We start from the raw sequence: 21,593 nt of genomic DNA, 5'->3' as shown, positions 1-21,593 counted from the left end.
GTAATATTTACGTATGAAATAAAGTAAAGGTAGACCCGTACAAATCTGTATATTTCATTGTATTGCTTATTAGAACTATGTTGAAATAATTCGTATAAATACGTACTACACAGGTTTAGCTTTTTTTTGTTCAGAAGTATTAGTTGATAAACAAAAAACATAACAAACAAGCGTAACCTTTATTTGTGCTGTCGTTGTTTAATAAATACGTGCTTAGAGAAATGAGTAAAAATGATGAAATCGTGTTTCAAATGAGTATGAATTAAATTACCTTTGAATTATGACGTATCCCAATTAGAAACTGCGTAAAATAAAAACGTGTCGATTCGTTGCTGATATCGAGTATAAGTCGAGAATCCGACGACGTTTCCTTTTCGATGTTATGGTTGTTTCCGACCAGAAGAGATTTCGAAACAGGATTGAATACCGTCGACACATTTCCGTCTTCATATTGCAACCGAGAGTCATTTTATTTTCCAGCTCCTCCCCTCTACTGCGTCACATTTCCGGTGCACTGTGTCACGTGACTGATTGATGGTTATTATCATAAAACTTTCAGGATTTGTCGTATATCATCGGCTCAAAGGTTTTACTTTATTGCGGGATGATCGTCTTTTGTCGATGATTGGGTACTTAGTGTTAAAGAGTGGTCAAAAGATATAATTATTCCTGCCATAATCTTTTCCCTTTATTCAGCAAGCAATCTTAACGTGCGAAAACATAATTTCTTAATACGTTTTCACTACGAGAAAATATGAAATACTGTCCGTAGAAAAAAGCTTCATATAAACCACTTTTACACTATTTCAAACTCCGTGGATGAATGGAAACCTTCGAGCGCATACAGTAGAATTAAACGCGTTGAATAGGAAGAGCTATTATGTAGAATTACACGTGCATAACATGAAACGGCACCCACCCACGTCACCAATAGATACATATCAGAATTGTGGCAGTATGGATGACCAAAATTTCAGGGTTTATGTTTCGCTTGATTACATCTTCATAACTCCACATTAATAGAAATAATCTTGCGTTATTGCCTGAGAGCCTTTCTTTTGGAAAATGCAGCCGTTTGCTTCTGAACGACACCGGGTCTGAGCGTTCATTTGGAAGAGACAGTGTTATGAATAGACTAAATGAATTAGCGAAGATTGTCACTTCGTAACGACTGGCTGAACGAAGTTAATATGAACTGTTTAGAATAGTAATGAAGCAAGAAGCATCAGTTGTAAATACAGGCGTTTATTGTCATTTCAGTATAACGTATCACATGAATGATATGAATTTGATTTGAATTTAATTTCTCTTTTGACCTCTTCACAGAAATATTCAAACCGTTAAAATTCATTTAAACGGTAATTATGATTAGTTCAGATTTCTGAAATATCTATTCGACATAAATTTTTCAGCTCGTTAAGCTACAGGAAAAAAAATTCTAAAAAGCCAACATTTTGATTAATAGCTTCGATGGATTTTTTAAAAGACATTTGCTGAATTAAGCCACCATAAACCAACTTGTTATTCGAATTGAAGTATGTATCATATTGTTTAAGCCACACGTGGTTGTTATTATATGGTACAAACATAAGCGCGTGGCTCTATTATGAAACACTTGACCAAATCTGATTTAATTAGGAAACCCAAGTCTTCGTAAATACTTATAATCAAATATCCCGGAAATCGGAAATTGTAGAGACAATATCAAACAGGAAAATTGCACTTGTAAACTGGGACATTGCCTGGAAATGGTTATTTTGATGATGATGATGTTGGGACTATACGTACTGGACAAATTTAGGGTTGGGATCAACGGGCTGTAGCCTATCTTTTCTGAAAGATCATCGGACGACTATTTCTGAAATATGAACAGTTTGTTTAAACACGGGTAAACCTCCGATGAAAAGTTCAGTTTTATAAAAATCGCCGAAATCATGTCATACGATATCAACGTTTTGTTAACTACAATTAAATCGTTACAAAGTATCAAGAAATCATCAACGGAAGGTAATTTGATCGGCCTATGAAAGCGTCCTTGATGTTGACTCGTGTACTGACACTTTGAACTAGAAAATACCACGAAACTGGATATTAAAGCAAAAAATCAAGTGGTACTTGTATTATTCATTCTTATCTGTTGCATCAGTTCATAAATGTGATGAAACTGACGTTGTTTTTGTTCAGTTATTCTATTCGTTCGAGTGGCGCGTGTTCGACTCTATAATTTAACATCGTTTCTGCCGGCTGCCCCTTCAGAATGAGAGGAGTCACTTTATATCAGAGTTCATAACTTCACTATGAAAACAGTCGCCATAAAAATGCCAGTGTTCGCGCGACGCTTTTGTTCCCTTTCTCCAGTTCTTTTTCTATAAATGGATGTCGGTCGCGCGTTGCAAGAAATATGCCAATTAGAATTAAATGACTACAAAAACAGCGCGTATTGAATTTCATTTAGTCACGCTGAATTAATATTTTAATTTTCTGAAAAATAAGGTGCCGAATAAACCATTAATTTCCGCTCAATGATTGCAATATGCTTCTGGATATGATAATATAGCACTTATCATACAAATGAACTAATAATCATCATCGTTCAATTAATAAAGAGTAGTTTGTTTTATAGGTTGCGTTTGTATAATTCAATCAAATATATCGTGTTTTATTTTAGGTATAGAATACGCTACATGTTTTCTGTAATATTGTCTTCGTGGGATGTTCAAATGTCTCAGCGATTGAAAACCACTCATTTCCTGCAGGATTAATACCCGAGACAGACGTGGAGACGATACATCTGATAGTATCTACCTTTAGAAAAAGATACTTTCTTTCCAAATGAAGCACGCGCAAAGGAAATCTGACGTGGAGATTATATTTTAATAACTTCGCCATAAAAATTCAACACCTAGTAGTGTGATGGGCGTACGTTCGGGGACAATGGGGCCTTTTCTGTGGACGTGAGTGCCAATAAATTTGAAGAGTTTGGCGTCCTCGTCTGAAAACATCAGATTAACAAGTAAAATCATTGAAAGGATTGTTTATAAAATTTCTATTCATTGCAATAAATGCGGACTACTGTTTGGCCAGGAAAATGACAGATCGCAAGACAAGATAGCGCGCGCTACTGATGCTCGAAAATAAATTAATGCGATGTTTACATGAAGATAATTCGCTAACGGACATGAATTTGACAGTGGTAAGATTTATTAGACGTTAAACCAAGGAATCTGGAAACAATTTGGCCACTGGACGCAAACATTTGAATATTCAAAAAATAGCGTTGTCTCTTTTTCTTCTCTTGTGAGAAAATCGACGTAGCTCTGAAAATGCCACGCGCTGCCGTTTCTGCTCAAATGGTCAGATATAAGTAAGTTAATCAATTTACATTTTTTTTCAAATCGACCCATGCACGCAGTGTTTGCTGAAAGACGCCTTTTGTCACGAAGCATCGGATAAAAAGGCCACATCTTCGGTAGAAGGACTCACCGCTACTCGAGACTCGTTGTCATCAGACAATGGATTAAGACAGCAATGAAGAGCCCGCGTCAGTCAGGGTTACGGCAATTCTTTCGGGTCAATAGATTCATTTTTGAGCTTATGCCGATTAAGAATCGAGAAAAATTGGTTTGAGGTTTGCCTTTTGTGAGGTGAAATATAAGTCACTTGAAGAATAAAAAGGAGACAGAGAATAGCAGGCGCAAACCCTCAATATAACTACTGATAAACGAGCGAGATATTTCAAAGCACGTTTCACTGTGTTTTCTGAATCTAGATCAAATAGATTTAGTACTTTCTTACTTTAATTCATTCTTCTGTCGCACGAAGGCAATAATATCAAAATCTAACTTTGAGATTTGAGAAATCTCCAGATTGCATTAAAATGATTACATAAATTTTGTGCTGGTAATAGAGTTTACAATAAAAATTCTATTAGAGCAATTGGCACCTCGTTAAAGCTATCTATTGTCGAATGACGCAGTGCTCGAGAATTGAGTATGTGGCAAATTGTGTTATCTCTGTTTGCCAGCCTCATCTCATCTGAATTCAGTAAACTTATCTTCGCTATGCACGCCACCACTGGGTCCATCATTCCTTTCCGCTACGTTGCTCTTCCGACAGCCGGATTTTTGTTGTGTATACGTACTTTCTGTTTTATTGTCGACATTGATGGTCACGAAGGTGCGGTATGATTTAGTCATGTAAAAAAGGTGACATTTTTTAATCGATTCGAAATTTATAATTGATTATCTATTTTTGGATGAGATGTATAGAACTATAGAATTGTGTGTTTGAAATCGATTTGACTATGTATAATAATCTCACAGGGATCTAGACAAATGAAGTGGTCTGATCAAGGACGAATAATTGTCCTCGTCATTTTTCAAATGAATTTCATGATGAAAGAACTATCGAGGACTAATGGACAATAAACCAGCATGAAAACCACTTTGTTCAATTACGCGAATGAATTTTCGTCTTGGAAACAGTTCTTTATACGAAAAGCAACCGCCTGGTACGCCGTTCCCTGCCAGTCGAATTAATGACACGATTTCAATAGGTAACCGGACAAAAAAATAGCAAATGAATTAAACATTCATGCGAAAAGATGAAAAAATATTGGTAAAAGATGGCAGTCATTGGCCTTAGCCGCTGGGCAGGCAGTCACACGAGGCAAACCCACAATTAAGGCCCAGACTGATGCGTGCCTCCGCTTCATCGCTTTATTGTCATTAAATACTAATTTAGGCTATCACAATGTGTAACCGAATATTGCCGACTCCCGACTCAGGTGCGAGTTTCTTTTGTTGTTCCGACGAGTAAATCGTAAAAAATTAGTTCAAAGAATTAATGGGCATCCAATATTACTGTAGATTTTTTTGTCATCCAATAGAATATTGTCCTAAATGTATCGTTGATATTCCAAGAATGAAACACAAATGAAATGCTGTACTCGGGCCAGAGGTGATTATATAATGGGGATTTTCAGCGATCAATTGATTGTTCAATTTACTGGAGTTTATCACCAATTCGCAGGATATGTCTGCAATAGGCAGATTATTGAGTTTACGACCGACTAGCAAATTCTCTCATTTCCGTCGCTGGACCTTCGAGATAAGACTCGCAACATTCGACTCGTCACCAAATAGATCACAGACGACGATAGACATCAATAGACCGACTGCTGATTGGATCACGTTAACACGCAGCAAAGTTCCTTCCACTCAATTTCTCCGAGCGGTGGCCCATACGTTGGTTCCCAGGGGCACTTTTAGAAAGCTATAATTGAAGCGCAGCCACTCGAGAAAACACATTCTTAATTTAATCCAATGACACATAGGGTTATGATAACGTATTGAGTGAAAGATTGCCCGTAATGAATACCCAAACAATACAAGTAGAGGTTTATCCTTTTTTTCTGAAATTGTTGATGTGTAGCAAGCGGTCATTTTGTTAGAACAAGGCACACCTTCTAGTAATAAAATTCATTTAATGAAAGTTTAATTGGTATGTGAGCGAGAGTAGTAGCCTAGAGCGGTCTCGAAATTTAACTCTCCTGCAATTATGATTTAAATTGGCCACTTCCAATTTATTTCTAAGTTTGTCCGGTTGTTCTAAAAATATGATAGAAATTATCTTTATATTGTATTAAATTTCTTACCTATCCCAAATTTGAGGCATTGAAAAATGTATCTAGACTATTAATAGCAATTAAGCTGATTTTCATTGATGTCGAATTGTCGTGTTCGAATATGAAATAACAATAAGCATAAGCGCAACTTAAATCTTAAGCGTGCTTTTGTCGTTCATCAGTTTGGAGTAGACTGAAGGCTTGATCCTCGAAATTCTATCCGTATACGAATCTCCTCTCAATTCCGTACTTCGTTGAATCATCGCTCGAAAAGGAAGAAATTCTGAATTTTAAACACAATATTTTTTATTTACTCGTTTTTTTTATTTACAATCATGATACAATAGGAAAAATTAAGCCTTATTTTTCCAGACAAAATGAATAAATAAAAATTTGAAATACACGTTATAATAATAATAGATTACTGTACACGGAGTGTTACTACAATCTATTTACACTTATGAAAACTATCACAAGTGATGTATTTCAAGATACTCTTCTAAATAAAAACCATTTTCATACATTTGTACTTATATTACTATTTTATCATCTTTGCTGAGACTAGTTTACACACACAACATTAAAAGCAGCAGAAACTGAAACAAATATCAAATTATGAGTCTAATAATTAATACTCATTGCCTGCTCTTAGCTGAGAGTAATTACACTTGGAAACCCAATGATCTCCATATCAAAATCTTTAATCTTTTGATTAAAATTCTGAAGAATTAAAGGGTTAATTACATTTCATAATCAAATAACTGATTTATCTAACTCATAATTTTTCTTGAAGGCGAAGCAAACAACAAACTTGACATGACATGCATATAGATAGCATACTGAATGCCCAGAGATGCATCAACAATTTCATAAACTTGTGATATCATACGAAATGATAAATTTTAATTCCATAATTTAGTATAATTCTTAACAACAGATGCTAAAATTAATGAGAATGGCCCTGAAGATCATTCAGCAATTCGACTAGAGAAGGCCTCGAAATTAAAACATATCGTCATGTTATACGTATATAGAAACAGTCGTTACCAAAAACGTATCAAAACTCAACTCTGAATGTTGAAAATATAAATAAATAAAAAGACATAATAATAATAATTATTATATATCTATATATATATATATATTATAATATTATGAGGGTAATGAGTATATTCTGCTATTCTGCAGCTTTCTTCACATTCATTCAATCAATCATGCACCAACTTCTGTTTAACACAGCAATCATCGGATTCTAGTGAACAGATTCAATACAGACTTCGATTCCTGAAATGAGATATAAATACAATACACATCGATATAAATTCAATAGTTTCTCTCTATTTGGAATCTGATGAACGATCCAGCGATTAACGAGATCTATCTTACACCACTTTACTACTGTTTCTCTGACACGCGATAAAATTCAAATTTCATCTCAAAACTGCTAGAATAATAAACTTAAGATATCATCAATTGTGGGATCGTTCATTATTTTTCTAAACTGAGAAAACATAGGAAATTCAAACGGAATTCTGATTTTACCTTGGTAGATCTAGTTTTGCTGAAGACATTCCAAAACCGCAGTGTCTCATCACCAGCACCGGTAACGATTGCTTCGCCATCTGGTGACATTGCCTGTAAATAACCACACACACACATCGTTCACATCATATTCCCACAACGCACTAATACAAGTGATTCGATTTGAGATATATCGGTACTCACCAAATAAAGCACTCGATAGGAATGTCCAGTAAGTTTAGCTATTTGCACTAACGATGGATATTTCCACACTAGGATCTGATTCTGTGAATATCCGTGAGTACTAACCTGAAACAGTAAACAATAACTCATACAAAATGACCTTTAATTTTGCGAGTAAGTAACAACTCAATTTCGACCCCATTCATAAAAGTTGTACGCATCCATGAGCGACGGGGGGGGGGGGGGGGGTTGGGGGGAAATTGACCACTTCTGCCTACGTCAGGGTTCTTACGGACGGACCTGCCAGGGATCCTATAATTCCCTGACCCTTGACCAAAAATTCATCGGTTAAATCATAAGATATATAAGTGGGGGATGTTTCTTAGCCCTGATCTTCCTTGCAGGGATTGATAAACCTGAAATCCCTGACCCTGCTTTGTACACAATGGAAAGATATTAAAATTTTAAAATTTTGCATAAAAACCCCCAGAACTTATTTATGAAGATACACTTACCAATTCATTAGCATGTTTGGACCACGCTAGATTACATACTTGAGACCCGGTATCGACGCATTGTAGAGGTTGCCCCGTTAATGTATTCCAGAATCGAATACACCTATCAGCTGTACCTCCACCGCTAGCTAACAGTCCGTGTTGATGAGGAGACCACGCTATAGCTTTAACCGCCGCTAAATGTTCCGTGTAAGTTTGAACGGGACTCAAACTCGTCATGTTCCACACGAATAGTTTATTATCGTTTCCACCCGAAGCTAAATGCTGATGGTCCGGCGACCATTTTAATCCGCACACTTCCTGCCGATGTCCGGTGAGTTTACGTTCGGGAACTATAGATGGCGATCGTATATCTCTTTGTAATATCAACCGATCTCGGCTTCCCGACGATAAAATATCGGCATTCCACGCCAGTGCACCTACAAATAAATAAACACATACCCATGTTTTACTACAGGATAATCAATATCCAGGGTGCAGATTCATAGACCGGGTATCTCTAAGAAAGTTACCCCTAGAAGGAAATCCTCAGTGACAACCACTAAATTATTACCGGTAATGGTGATAAATGACAAATCTCAAAATGTTCCCTGGGATTATCTAGTCTCACATCTATGAAACTCAGTCCAGATATTTTATGTCAAAACAAATTGTTCATTTGACTTTATATCCTATCTCTGCTGGTTGTTCATTATGGAGTGGTGTGGGTGGTTGGAGCGTTCAATTCTAGGATGCCAGGCTGTAGACTCAAACCTTTTTCATATACTGTCCCGACGGACAAGACGCTTTAATATCCTCATTGCCTCTCTCCTCGACCCAGGACCGAAAGGGTACCTAACCTAGACTAATCAGGAGCTCTGGCATTACATCTCCCCAGGGATATATGACTGAATCAGTGATACCGGCAAGGGGTAATTAACAATACCGACAAGAATGAGTGCATTAAAACTGTATTTCATAGGATTCTTGTTCTTAATAAATATCGATTGATATCATTATCATTTAACTTACCAACTCGAGCAGAATGTCCTTCCAGAAGTGAAATACGTTTTGAGGCAGCAACGTCCCAGATCTGAACATCACCTTTGTGAGTTCCAACTGCGACTAAATTACCCTGAATTACAATAAAGAATACCGTGATAAAAAGATGAAGAACTTTGAAATCACGAAGTTTTGTCGCGAGAAAAACGATGTAAAACGGGAGACATACCCTTTCAGACCAGGATACAGATGTTACAGAATCTCCATCTACTGATAGATCACACAATCGCGTAACCTGAAATAAAACATCGAAATAGCAATAACTGGAACGCCTGACATAATCATTGGTGAACGGCATAAAAACTAGGGATAAATGCCTACCTGACTAGTACAAGCACTCCATAAATAAACACACGTTCCTAAACCAACACTGAGCACATTCGTGGACGACCAATCAACAAGATTCAAATAGAAATCATCTTGTAACTCGGGAGCATCTAGCACTTTAAATGGAATCTTTGAGATTTTTCGGACAGCCTGGATGAGAATAAACGCATTAATCAAATAAACGTAAAGAAAACATTTCAAAAAATCATTTTCAGCAGTTGTTCAAAAATCAATCTAACTATTATTTACCTTACGCGGCGAACGGAGAAGTTTTTGACTTTTACTTCCAACTGGAGACAATGAATATGGCGAGGAATCTGCGGCATCCGGACTTCGTCTTGGCACACGATACTGAAAAATAGTATTAAAACATTTAACATGTGTCCGCGTTATACATCTCATTGTTTAAAACATAAAAACCACAATTATTTACTTACGGTGAACATATTTTTACTTTCTTTTGGCACGAGTATTCTTCTATCATCGGGCTGTTGATCCTTTACAAACAGAAACAATAAAATTCAAAATACCGCAGCAAATAGACATCATTTCAATATGTCATAGGTCATTGACAAATACCTTTAGATCTTCAATCCCAGCTCCAAGTAATTCATTCTTTAACAAACAATTATAAGCTAAACCATCTTTGTTTGAATCCGTATTGATATCCTTAGCTTTTCGTGTCATTGTTGGTGACAGCGAATTTACATTATCCTGCAGTTAAATAACACAAACGAATTCTAACTTATCTAATCAGTTATAAAAAAATCATTTATCCGTACAACATAATTAGAATGAGGTACAAACCTGTGGCATATTGAAATGTATTTTCCAGTTTGCACCGGCTCGACTTGGAATGAATCTGTCGCCATATTTGTCTTTACCGGGTGATGAAGCAGGACTAACTTGCATGGGCTGTAACAATAATTCAGATATTAACCAATGTTATCAATTTCAAATTGTCTTAACTGCGATTTTTATTGATCTAAAACCAAAATCTCGTCATTGTCCCCGACAAAGGGCTTTTGAGGGACAACAACCTCAGTCCCTACTCAGTACTGTATGCAGCTATCTTCAATGGCAATTACCTATCGATCAATTGCTATAATCAGATAGCTCCAAAATTGATTTGAAATGTTTTTGAGAAGAACCAAACAAACTTCAGCATTGACAATGTGACACTGAAGAATGAATGCAGCCGCTCTAGAATCACAGCATTGAAGCTGTATGAATGTCTTCTATCAATAGATAGACTATCCAATAATACTTACGGAACTGAAGGGCGATTGACCGTTCTGTTGTCTGAGAAGTCGTCGTTCATATTCTGGATCCATTTTCAGTTTCGATATTTTGAAAGTTTTAAACCTGGAAAAAATAAAAATTAACATTAAACAATTGTAGGATGAACAGTAGGCTAGCACTTAGTCACATGCACTCTCCTAAGAAAGGTTATAACTGATACACTAACTACCGACCTCTCTCTAAGCTGCAGATCAACTGATTTACAATGCGCAGTGCTGCTATATTTATATCCTTCTTACTAATGATCCAAATCTTTTACTAATCTAGTCCTATTAGATTCAATTCAGTTTAAACTGATTAGGACAGGTTAAGCTGATCGTAGTCAGCGTTGCCTGACATACTGAAAGGAGAGTAGGTGGCTTATTATCCTACAGACAGGTTAGTTACAAGATCCTGTAATCAGGGCAAGCGTGAACGGGGTTCGTGTCTGGGTACCCGATTACAATATCATCGATCAACTGTAACTCCTGCCACCGAGTTCATCAAAAATTTCACTGCCTGTCGACAGATTTCACTCACAGCAGTTGAACGATATCGTTTTAGCTTTGCCTTTGTCTGGCTGAAAATAACACACATTTTGTGCGAACAATTACTACATCTAGGAATTCAGTGAACGGAATAGAAGAAATAAGTCAGAAAGGTAAGTCTGCACTGAAATCTTAATTCAAGAAAACAACTCAAAGCAACAACAAAGAAGAAGATAGCAAATCTCGAGACCCCCCAACCGCCAAGCCAGGGTCTCTCCTCTGACTTGTAATCTCTCTGTTGGGCAAGATGTTTTTAGTGAACCAAATATTCAATTAGTTATAAACTGAAATAGGGTAGCAAATCCCCAATCTCAAGAAGCGTAAGCATCAGGGTCCCAACGAACCAACCAGCCCAAAACATCATCCCAACAAAAAACAAACCAACTGCTGACTGACACTCATCGGATCGGAGTCCGTCCGTCCGTCGAACAAACACAAAAAAGCCCCTTATATTTTACTCCACCTGCAACGAGTCTAAATAAATCAGATATCAAAATAAACTTACTTATTAGTTCCAAATGCACGAGATATTTTGAGCCGCAAACGATATCGCCAAGCAGCTTTATAAAGTGATTTACGCGAACACAAACAACAACAGAAACTGAACGAGACAATAGTTTAAATCCAAGATGGCGTCACAGGGAATCCTGGGAATTGTTTAACGTATTTTCTTACTTATTATTTCAAACATTTAGCTTTTCATTGGAATGTCTGAAATGAAATATTTCATTTTTGGTAGATAATATGAATGCTGAACATTAATTATAGGCTGACGATTGAATTATTTTGTTTAATTTTAGGTATCGGCCCTAGCAACAAGGAAACAATAAACAACATGGCGGCCAAGGAGAAAGATCCGCTGAATTTTGTTCATCAAAATGCTATTCTTTGTGAAACGATTGATAAAGAGACTAAACATCAGAAGATCTACACAAACTACAGTATCAATCCTTTCGGAAAAAGTAAGTAATATAGAATTATGATGTTTCTTTCGTGTAGTATGACTTATCTTATTCCAAACGCGAAGGCTGGGTTACTGAAACTGTCCGTCCGTGTGTATTTTTTTAGTCTTACGGCAAAGTGAGACACCGAAACGGATAAAAATAGGCTGAAAAGCCTTCTAAAGATCCGTCAAATGATGATGATGATGCTGTGAGTGACCCACATGGCATGGACACATGTCACAAGTTAGCCTTGATAGAGGGCAGAGCCCAGGCTCGTACCAAAAAGGGATGTATCGCCGGCTAAATGAAACCCCGCTAATTAATATAATCAGCCAGTCTGAGTTGTGTGTAGCCTAGTAGGATTTAGGATGTAAAAATGATTTTATGTTAATCCTGTTTCTAAAGATAACGACACAGGATTAACATATCGTTTTTACAGGAGCTACCTCTGAGCCTGAGGGACGAGACCCTCTGACTTTGTGACCAAAATGTTCCAAACCCAATTTTTAGTTAGGCTAATCCTTTTTTGCTTTGTATCCAGCTTCGCAAAAAGGATTAATTCTTAGATCGATTGAGGCCTTAAAACTAAATCAATAAAGAAATGAAATGGACTCTTAAATTACACTTCTTCGTGAAATTGATCCCGGAGATTATCGAGTTGGCAGGCCCTGGCAGAATATAACACGCCATCATTGCACACACTTATAAATTTAAATTTGATATTTTCAGTGCACACCATAACTGGCAAACCAAATTCAAAGCATGATTCAGAAGAAGGAGAAGAAGATGGTAAGCATTCAATTAATTGTTATTTCATGAAATTCAACATTCAAGGTTATGGCTATTCCCCGATAGCACACGAACATGCTCTGTCATCCACTTCCTTGCTCCGCTGTATTTGTAGATCACTTTTTAAAAGTCATTCGAAGAGCGCGTCAAGAACCTGTTAAGAAGTTTACGATGCCCCAGACTGAAGCTCAGGTTTGTGGTTGGATCTCAACTCCTCTGGTGAGTTTCATTCGTTAATTCATCAATTTTCTCAATCATTGTTAGATCCTCGTAGTGAAATTTAATGTCTCTTTTTTCAGCTGCCAGTCGACAGATCCGATCGGCGTTTATATTTTCATAGACATAATACACAAATAACCAAGTTTATGAGCGAAGCTTGGAAATACAAGGAACAAACCGAAAACTTGAACTAGTTTCGGATATTCTTTTCTATCTGTGATATATGATATGGAGAAGTTTTATTTTGCTCAGTGAATCGGTCCAAATAGGCGAGAGTGGATCACAACATGTTTTTACATTCACCGAGTTCGTTTCCTATCTGTCCATTTCAATTATTGATTCACTTTTAATTTTCATGTATATTATGTGTATAACTGTCGCGTGTAGTGTCGATTGAATAAATTATTACAATGCAGAATGTCTTACTGTCGTTATTTTGTGTCTCACCCATGCGATGCCTAAATCCAACACACGTCGAAGATTCTAGAAAAAAGTCTGAATAGAATATTCATCACCCTCTTACCATTGACCGGAACATTTCGAACTCGAATAACATCCTCGTCCGCTTTCAACTGGTCATAAATCTGCTGAACTTCAGAAATACCTTTTGCATGTACATAAATCTTTATTAGCTAAATAAAAGTAGGGAATGTAAAACATTTTTATAAAATATCAAATATAGTATAGAACGTTCATGCTTATTCCATACCCTGAGATGTTTCTTAATAGGGCATGTAATGTGCCGTTAATCGGCAGATGCACAGGTGCAGTGATGACAGACCAGCACACACAACATCACACACACCGCGCGCAAAGTATTAACATTCAACAGATTAGATTGACCCAGTTTTGTGGGACATGTATATATATATTTATATGTTATATTAAAGATACGTTATATAAAATATGAGGTCTTTAAATCAAAATGTAGCTTATTCTTTATGAAAAATCGAAATTAATTTTCCATAGCTGATAATCATAAGGATCGGCTGCCGTCAATTCTAAAACGTGATCTAAACTTTCCAGATGTGTAACGCACTGCTCGCCTATCCTTTCTTGCCAGCGCTGTTAAATTTGGAATGATATATTTCTTTCAGAGACGCGACCTTTTTTGTCTTACAGTACGAGGTAGTGTGAGCCTCATCCCCTAGAAAATTAAATTAGCAAAATATATACATAGAACTAACTGGTACTTGAAATACAATATATCTTTCGAACGTTAAGAATTTTGTCAACAGTTATGAGGATTTAGGGGTGGTCTCGGGGTCCACACCCTTACTTTCCCTTTTCATCAAGACAGAGATCGGTAAAACTTATACGTTTGACATTCATCCTCTCAGAAATTGTTGCCAGGATGTTTCTTCGAAAATATCTGAGGACGGGACCACGCTGTCAACGCATTGGCAGTCTTTGACTTGGCTGCTTTATCGGAGAAATGCCTCCTTTGTTCTTCCAGGATCCCAGTCTTCCAAATTACCTAGATCCGCCCCTGGTCAGTTGAAGATATACGCTTCTTCATTTACCATTATTAAAAGGGCCAAACTTACGCAGATTTGTGCATAATTCCAAACGAACCTGTTAATTTACATAAAGGACAGACGTATTTTCTCAAGATAGGACACGTGCAATTGCCATTCCAATCCTTCAAATTATGTGACTTCCACACAGACTCTAATTCACCATTATTACGGCAAAATCGGCAACCCGTGAAATTTCCCTTAAACTGAAATGAGGGAGAAAATAACTGTCATTTCACTCTCGGCAATTTAATAGTCGGCCTTCATTGGCTATATCTTATGTACCTTCTTTTTCTGGACTGCAATTACATCTGGTACTTTTAAGGGGCACGTTTTCTTTGCGTGACCTTTTATGGTTGGTGGTGGCGACGCCGAATCAGAACAACGTGTATGAATCTCTTCCTCCCCTTCGCTCCATAAAGTTTTATATTTCTTTGATTTTGAAGGCAGTGAAGTCGAAAGTGGATCCAATATTTGCCAGCCACTTCGTTGACATTCATGTGCTCGCATTCGCCTTTTTACAAGTAGCCAATCCATCCGATCAAGATCCGATGTTATTCCATTTTTGTGAAAATCATCCCAATTTGGAGTCGGTAATTCCATCGTTAGCGACCGATAAGATCTGCTCTGATACTGGATCTTGTATCTCCATGCGCTGCGCGTTTTCCATCAAGGGGCGGAGCTAAAGACGGGACCTGTCGACAGACATGCGAAACATGCCAGACCTCAGAGGTCATTTGTATGTATTTTGGAGATGGGAGCGTTTCTCCGATCACAGCCGACAAGACGAGTATCGATAAAAGGTTACGCAATCATGAAATTCCACGGTCAAGATTTTGAAATTCGATTCGATTGCTGTAAGTCTCAGATATGAAGAAAAAAGTAATGTCTCAATATGGAATATATATGCAGGGTCCCGAAAAAACTGAACAGTCGAGTACATAAGTATATATAGTATATATTGTATATTGGGTATACATAAGCACATTAGTTTCACATACATTCTTAAAGCCGCGAAATCAAATGGTATAAATTAACTCTTAATACAATACACGATGCAGATACATACATTTAAGTAACCACGAAACCTAAAAAGTAAGATATTCATTTTGATAAAGCATTAGTTGTTCGTGGAATCGTACTCAAAAGTGAGCCCTGTCCCGGCTAATTTCTTATTAATGATCATATCCATCAGTTCATTCTGCGCTACTGTAAAATGATTCTTCCAATCTCCGACTTGGCCTTTTCTCATAAATGGTACAATGCTTGTATCTATATCTTCGGGTATACTGGTGTAGTTCGTCATCGGATTCTTGCTCATTTTCTTGAATGTAGTGAAATTTCTGATTGTTTCTACTGTATCGTCAGATAGATCATACCCAAGAAATTTTCCGATATGCCGAATCTGCCCGGCATGGTCTTTCAGGATATCTTCATATTTCAACAGGAGAATATTCGGATTATCGCGCATCGCCCACCAGCCAACGTAGTGATCTAAAATGTTCCCATAACACAATTTGTCCATCAAGAACAACTCGAAAAAGTCGCTCCAGGTTCCTGGGAACTGACCGAATGAAGCGCACGAACAGTAGAAATAGTAATAAGACACCAGAGCATCCTTCGGATTTCTCATTACATAAATGGCCTTCGTATGCTTGCCATCTATAATGGACTTCTGAGGACACAGATGCCACGGTAAATGGGTTTTAAGATGTCTAGGAGGCGTGAGCTGTTCCAGTAGAAGGATACCATCACTTTCTGGTGGAAAACAGTTTTCCAGATAGGGTACTCTGACGTAGTTGTAACTCTTGCTCGCTGCTTCAGTATCGGCATTGTTTCGAATCAACCACGTGATCTCTTGCGTCAATGTGGTACCTACAAAATAAAAGAAATACGTCAGGGGCTGTCCATAAAAGACGTCCACACAAAATTGCTAACATTTTGACCCACCTCCCCCACGTCCACATTGGAAAGGTGTAATTTAAGACATCGGATATCAAGTCATGCGAAATAATGTTTTTTTTTTCATTCACTTGATCTGTTATTCCATGCATTATCTTGAAATGTGAATTATTTCAGGAATTAAGCAGGAAGAAGAAGCATGTCCACACACCCAAACTACCCCAAACTTCACAAACCCCTCCACTAGACCTTGGACACCTTTTGGGGACAGCCATAACCGCGCAGAACTGTTCATTCAGGTAGTAACGACTATAAGACATTTTCCACTGGTTGCGCCTCAACATATCAATATCACAGGACTAAGTTGATAGATTGCCTGTAATCATGATTACAACCGGTATATATTGTAATATATCAATATATCTCACTTTTAGAACTGAGCGACTATCTGTGTCATTATGATTACTTGACAATCTCGTGACTACTCGTGACCAATAACGATGATTAAGCGCTTTAACTGCGCGAGGCCTATTTTATGTATACCATGGACATGTAATAGGAAGTTTTAGTGAACTAATCTGATATCGGGGTTTTTATAAAACACGTCCGATGGTGGAAATAATCGCTTCACCGACTCGTGTAGTTAAATCGCATGATGCTTCTCATACAAAATAACCTTTAAAAACGTTTGGATGTATGGGATTCTTTACAGGCTGAAAATTGCCAAGATGTGAAGGTGTATTCGATACGGTAACATGTGGAATTGGATGCGACGTGATTCTCATTCTATTTGCACTGGTTTGTCAATACGATGTTCCCCGTAGGCTTCCAGAAGACTTGTCACACTGACAGCTATCTGTAATTGCCTTGATATGCGGCGTATCGAGAAGAATATCGAAGAGATGCGCGAGAATCGAGGAGATACACGAGGAGCATCATCACCATCTAACAATACATATATGCATATGGCAAATTATGACTCTTTAATCTCAGATCTTGTCACGAATTGAAATTCCATTTCACACAGACCCACCAGGATCGAATAGTGAAAGTACGATCGGAACCAAAACAAGGATCGAATCCCGATCCCAAAACCCCATCCCGACTCAGTGACGTACATTGTATAAATCCACTACAGATTTGTTAGTCTACGTTTGATTTACGTAAATTGTCTTTTCCAGGGCCGCTATTCTTACATCACCCTTTAATCCGCGATGATGGATGGAATTCGTGAGCGTGCGTACAGGGATCAATGTTTTTTAGTTGGGCACGGTTAAGTGATAGCGCTGATGGGGGATTACCAACGCAATCAACTGAGGATAACGCCAACATCTACACATACAGCAACCACTATTATCATAATGGAGAAAAAAAAATAAAACTGGCATTTTCTGAAAAATTGACTATGATAAATCAAAATGTCATTTAACCGAACATTCTTTGAAAAACTCGGGAAAAATTACCTGTTTTTGGATACGAAGCAACGATTACATCATCTTCTCTAAGATGAAGGTTTCTGATTTTCTCGATGTGTTCCACCTTAGTGAAATATGCTAATGGCACACCCTCATAAGTGTAAGCTCCTGGAAGCTCATAGGAAGATACATCAACGCTTTTGTTACGTTTCAGTGGGTCGGGAAGGTCGCATTTCGGACAACTTTTAGCGATTGGAACTTCACTCGCCATCTAAAAACACGAAACACATATATGAAACCGGTGAAATAATATTCTTAACTGACTGTCGTGATGATGATGGTGCTCTGACCGCTATCGATTGCGGGAAACTAGCTCTTCAAACTGCTTTAATTCATTCGATTGTTTATGTATCACAGTCTCTTTATTAATGTTTCGCTTACAATTTACATAAAATATGCTACATATCTGCACACATCTGTTACGTACTACTACCTGCACTGTGGTCTTTTGATACCTTGGGCCGAAGGTTATACCAAAATCAGATGTAAGGCTAAACAAAAATGATACCTTGTTTCTCCGCAGCGGCCGGGTCATTTTTGTCAAATATGATAAAATTTATAAACAGTTCATTTCTATACCGGCCGGGTCTGTTATGGTAAAATTGATCACGATTTAAAAAAAAGTTATGTATAGGGTAGATAGGCGGCCGGCCGGGTCAACATTTAAGCTCACCAGAGCGGGGAAACAAGGTATCAATTTTTTTTAGCCTAATTTGATATAATTTATTCAGAAATCAGTTGCACCGAAACACCGTATTGTTCTTATTCTTGGGATAATGAATACCATATAATAGATTACTGATAAATTAATTTGACCTATATTGGTGATGTGGAATTATAATAACGACACAATTCACGTAGAACTGAAAACTTAATTTGATTACATTAGTTAACATGCGAGATCTTCCTCACGATTAGACGAAGTCATATGAGTGCGCATTCTCAGTGAATCCTATGAGCGGGGATTATCCGAACGATTGAAGAGAAACAAAGAAAAATGTATTTCCTTAACCTCAAACCATGCATCTACGATTGGTTCGTTTGTCTAAATTCGTCTTATTCGACAAAATATTCCAACATCGAAAATCGAACACAAAAAACCACAACCACAGAACGAAAGTGCTCTTCTTAAAAGAAATCTATCAACCCTTTTCTCACAAATTCATAGAAATTTTCTTTATATTCGAAGAAAGATTCTTTGTAATATAATCATCATATTTATTCTTCAGAACCGTCCAGGTTGCAATAAATCTTATGAGGATTACTTACCACTGAGCTTACCGCGCCGGTATCGTGTACAAATTTGAGTTACTCTATTACATTTATACGACTGGTTTTTACACTTTTATTGATTTATCTATAATATTATCAATCGCTTATAGATTTCAAGTTCATCTTTATTTACACTAACATATCTACTATTTACCTTGTTACAAATTCGATATATGAAATCCACAAGTGATCAGTCTACTTGCTGTACATCTACCAAGACAGTTTCTGAACAATTGAATGTCACAGCGGTACGGCCTTCGAAGAGCAAATTACTGTTAGCACAGCGCACTGAGAGTAACGATTCCCTTCCGTTATAAACAAGGTTCGGATTAACCCATTCAATTGCCGTTTGGATAACGACGACTACAGCAGCTGTTAACTTACCAATAATTCTCAATGCGGTAGACGAAATAGTAGCCACCAAGAATCCTCGAAATTTGGGCTAGTACAATAATGAATGTCCCGGTGTTATTGGAAAGTTGGATCCTATGTTATACACGCACTAACACTCGTTGTTGATACCGCGCTATAGTCAGCTGCGAAGTACCCTACAATAACTCAATACAACATATGCTGGCAGTTATGTTTTATTTTAGTATAAGAGTACGCAATACTGAACCAAGAACTTGAAATGGATTTTGGACAAGATCCTAAGTCAGTTTTCCCTCATAATAAACAACATTGTTATTATTATCATTAAGGTTAAGATTTTTATTAGAAAACTGTCGAATCGGTCTATGATGGTAGGCAGATGGCCACACACTAAACGCGAGGCACGTGTTCACATCTCGCGGAGCCCGAATTTCATTTCTATTCATAGTAGAATATAAACGCAATTCTGTTCCAATTGTTCACTCCAAAAACATTTACAGCTTGGTGAATATTGTTCCTACTGTTTGACCGCAGTTCTCAGGTTAGCTATGAAAAAGGGAGAAAGGCTAAGCGGAAAAGTATTTTTTCGCGAAGTGGACGTTGCTGCCATCAGGGGAGTATTCGCCATCTATAGGAATAGATAGGCATTATTCAAAATCTGAAACGGTAGTTAGTATCAGTATTTACGTTATCCGCAGTAACATAATCACGATCTATCCTGTATTTCATGAACTTAGGTCTCTTGAGATGTTCATCCAATCATTTCCGGACATAGTTTCCATTCTGTTTACCATTACACGCGGAATAAATGAGAAGGTAATAGTTTTCATTCCTCCCAGGACTTTATATATACATATCATATCGATCCGACCATCGCGGCTTTATTTCTTTTTTGGAAAGATATCCGAGATCGAGAAGAATTCGTAGACTTAGAGTAATTCATTGAATAGTTGGAAAGTGTGATGTGTAGATATACTATATAAATTTCGGTCAGATAATACGAAGGCATTGATCATAAAATAATTTAAAAAATGAAGACCGTTATTAAAGTCAATTTTGTAAGAAAATTGCGGACCACAAACCGATCGTTTTTAACCGATAGCCGAGCTGTTGCCGATCTTCAAATCTTGAACTAACGCTCTGCTTGAACAGAAAGATACATTTAAAATACGCCGCAAAGCGGTATGCCTTCCCCAGTAACCCTGAATATACCACCTGACTCGTACCTCCGTCTTATATAGGAGATGATTGAATGACTTATTGGACTTCCAGAATCAAGGCGTATTACTCCGCGTAGTGAGCCGAACAACTACCGACGAAAACAACTTGCGTCGATGAACTACGATCGCAACCACTAAAACACCGGGTCTCACTCAATTTCTCTTCTCTGATGATGGATATACACCACCAGTTGTTAAAAGTTCTCATATCGTAAGTCATTTTTAGGTTACACTTATTAATTTTTCTTCAATTTTGTACTTTCTTCCGTATCTTCGTCAACTATTGAAAAAGTTGCGATTTTCACGAATGTTTATTTCATAATCGCGGGAAAGACTGATTCCTCGATCCTAACGCATAAATCACGCGGACGTCCATTTGTTGTTGATGACAATCATTCCTTGTCGTTTATCCGACGATAAAATTGTTGAGGTGGATAATTCGCTATCCGCAGTGCAGTCGTTATCAATAGACGTGGGGTTTTTTCGATTAATTTCACGGTTCTCTCGATTCGTATCGGCATATACTTGATATACCAATGACTGATGTTTGCGCTTAATTTGCGCTGATTCAGAAGAATAATCAGTTCAATAGTTTTCTGACGTCTTTTGGTCATTCCTTGTCAGCACACATTTACAAGTCGAAGATATATATATATATAACCATATATACTGTGCATTAAGAAAGAAGGCCCCGTCTCCTCATACGCACATTTGGCCAACTGCATATTCAAGTTGGGTTTTTTTCTGATCCTTATGGTGGCTGATAAGGGCCATAGCGTAAAATTCCTGGTATGTAAATGAGGGCGCCAGAACGCCAGAACGCCAAAACGAAAAAAAACGT

At 37.4% G+C, this 21,593-nt stretch overlaps 3 protein-coding genes across 5 annotated transcripts; 1 reads left to right on the top strand and 2 right to left on the bottom strand.

Moving 5' to 3' along the window:
* Positions 1–6,769: 6,769 nt before the first annotated feature.
* On the bottom strand, positions 6,770–11,656 carry LOC141898520 (fizzy-related protein homolog). The gene is made up of 13 exons (XM_074784451.1): positions 11,548–11,656; positions 10,485–10,578; positions 10,021–10,128; positions 9,793–9,927; positions 9,651–9,710; positions 9,463–9,564; positions 9,208–9,363; positions 9,056–9,121; positions 8,857–8,959; positions 7,846–8,264; positions 7,352–7,456; positions 7,169–7,261; positions 6,770–6,910 (listed from the first exon to the last, which is right to left on the bottom strand). The coding sequence occupies exons 2-13, from the start codon at positions 10,545–10,547 to the stop codon at positions 6,869–6,871; spliced, it is 1,452 nt and encodes a 483-aa protein (XP_074640552.1). The 5' UTR covers positions 10,548–10,578; positions 11,548–11,656; the 3' UTR covers positions 6,770–6,868.
* A 192-nt stretch (positions 11,657–11,848) lies between these two features.
* LOC141898519 (cilia- and flagella-associated protein 144-like) lies at positions 11,849–13,403 on the top strand. Its single transcript, XM_074784450.1, has 4 exons — positions 11,849–12,004; positions 12,716–12,775; positions 12,891–12,994; positions 13,075–13,403. Exons 1-4 carry the CDS (start codon positions 11,878–11,880, stop codon positions 13,186–13,188), a joined length of 405 nt encoding a protein of 134 aa, XP_074640551.1. The 5' UTR covers positions 11,849–11,877; the 3' UTR covers positions 13,189–13,403.
* A 2,082-nt stretch (positions 13,404–15,485) lies between these two features.
* LOC141900133 (sulfotransferase 1C4-like) lies at positions 15,486–19,680 on the bottom strand. 3 transcript variants are annotated; one of them, XM_074786893.1, is made up of 3 exons: positions 19,545–19,680; positions 17,877–18,099; positions 15,486–16,386 (listed from the first exon to the last, which is right to left on the bottom strand). In XM_074786893.1, exons 2-3 carry the CDS (start codon positions 18,097–18,099, stop codon positions 15,632–15,634), a joined length of 978 nt encoding a protein of 325 aa, XP_074642994.1. In that variant the 5' UTR covers positions 19,545–19,680; the 3' UTR covers positions 15,486–15,631. The 3 variants fall into 3 exon arrangements, with proteins under 3 accessions (XP_074642994.1, XP_074642992.1, XP_074642993.1); XM_074786891.1 differs by lacking the exon at positions 19,545–19,680 and adding an exon at positions 19,315–19,477; XM_074786892.1 differs by lacking the exon at positions 19,545–19,680 and adding an exon at positions 19,158–19,207.
* Between the last annotated feature and the right edge of the window lie 1,913 nt (positions 19,681–21,593).

Source organism: Tubulanus polymorphus, chromosome 2, assembly GCF_964204645.1.
Source record: "Tubulanus polymorphus chromosome 2, tnTubPoly1.2, whole genome shotgun sequence".
Classification (NCBI taxonomy): domain Eukaryota; kingdom Metazoa; phylum Nemertea; class Palaeonemertea; order Tubulaniformes; family Tubulanidae; genus Tubulanus; species Tubulanus polymorphus.
This window is presented reverse-complemented; position numbering and strand designations above follow the sequence as displayed.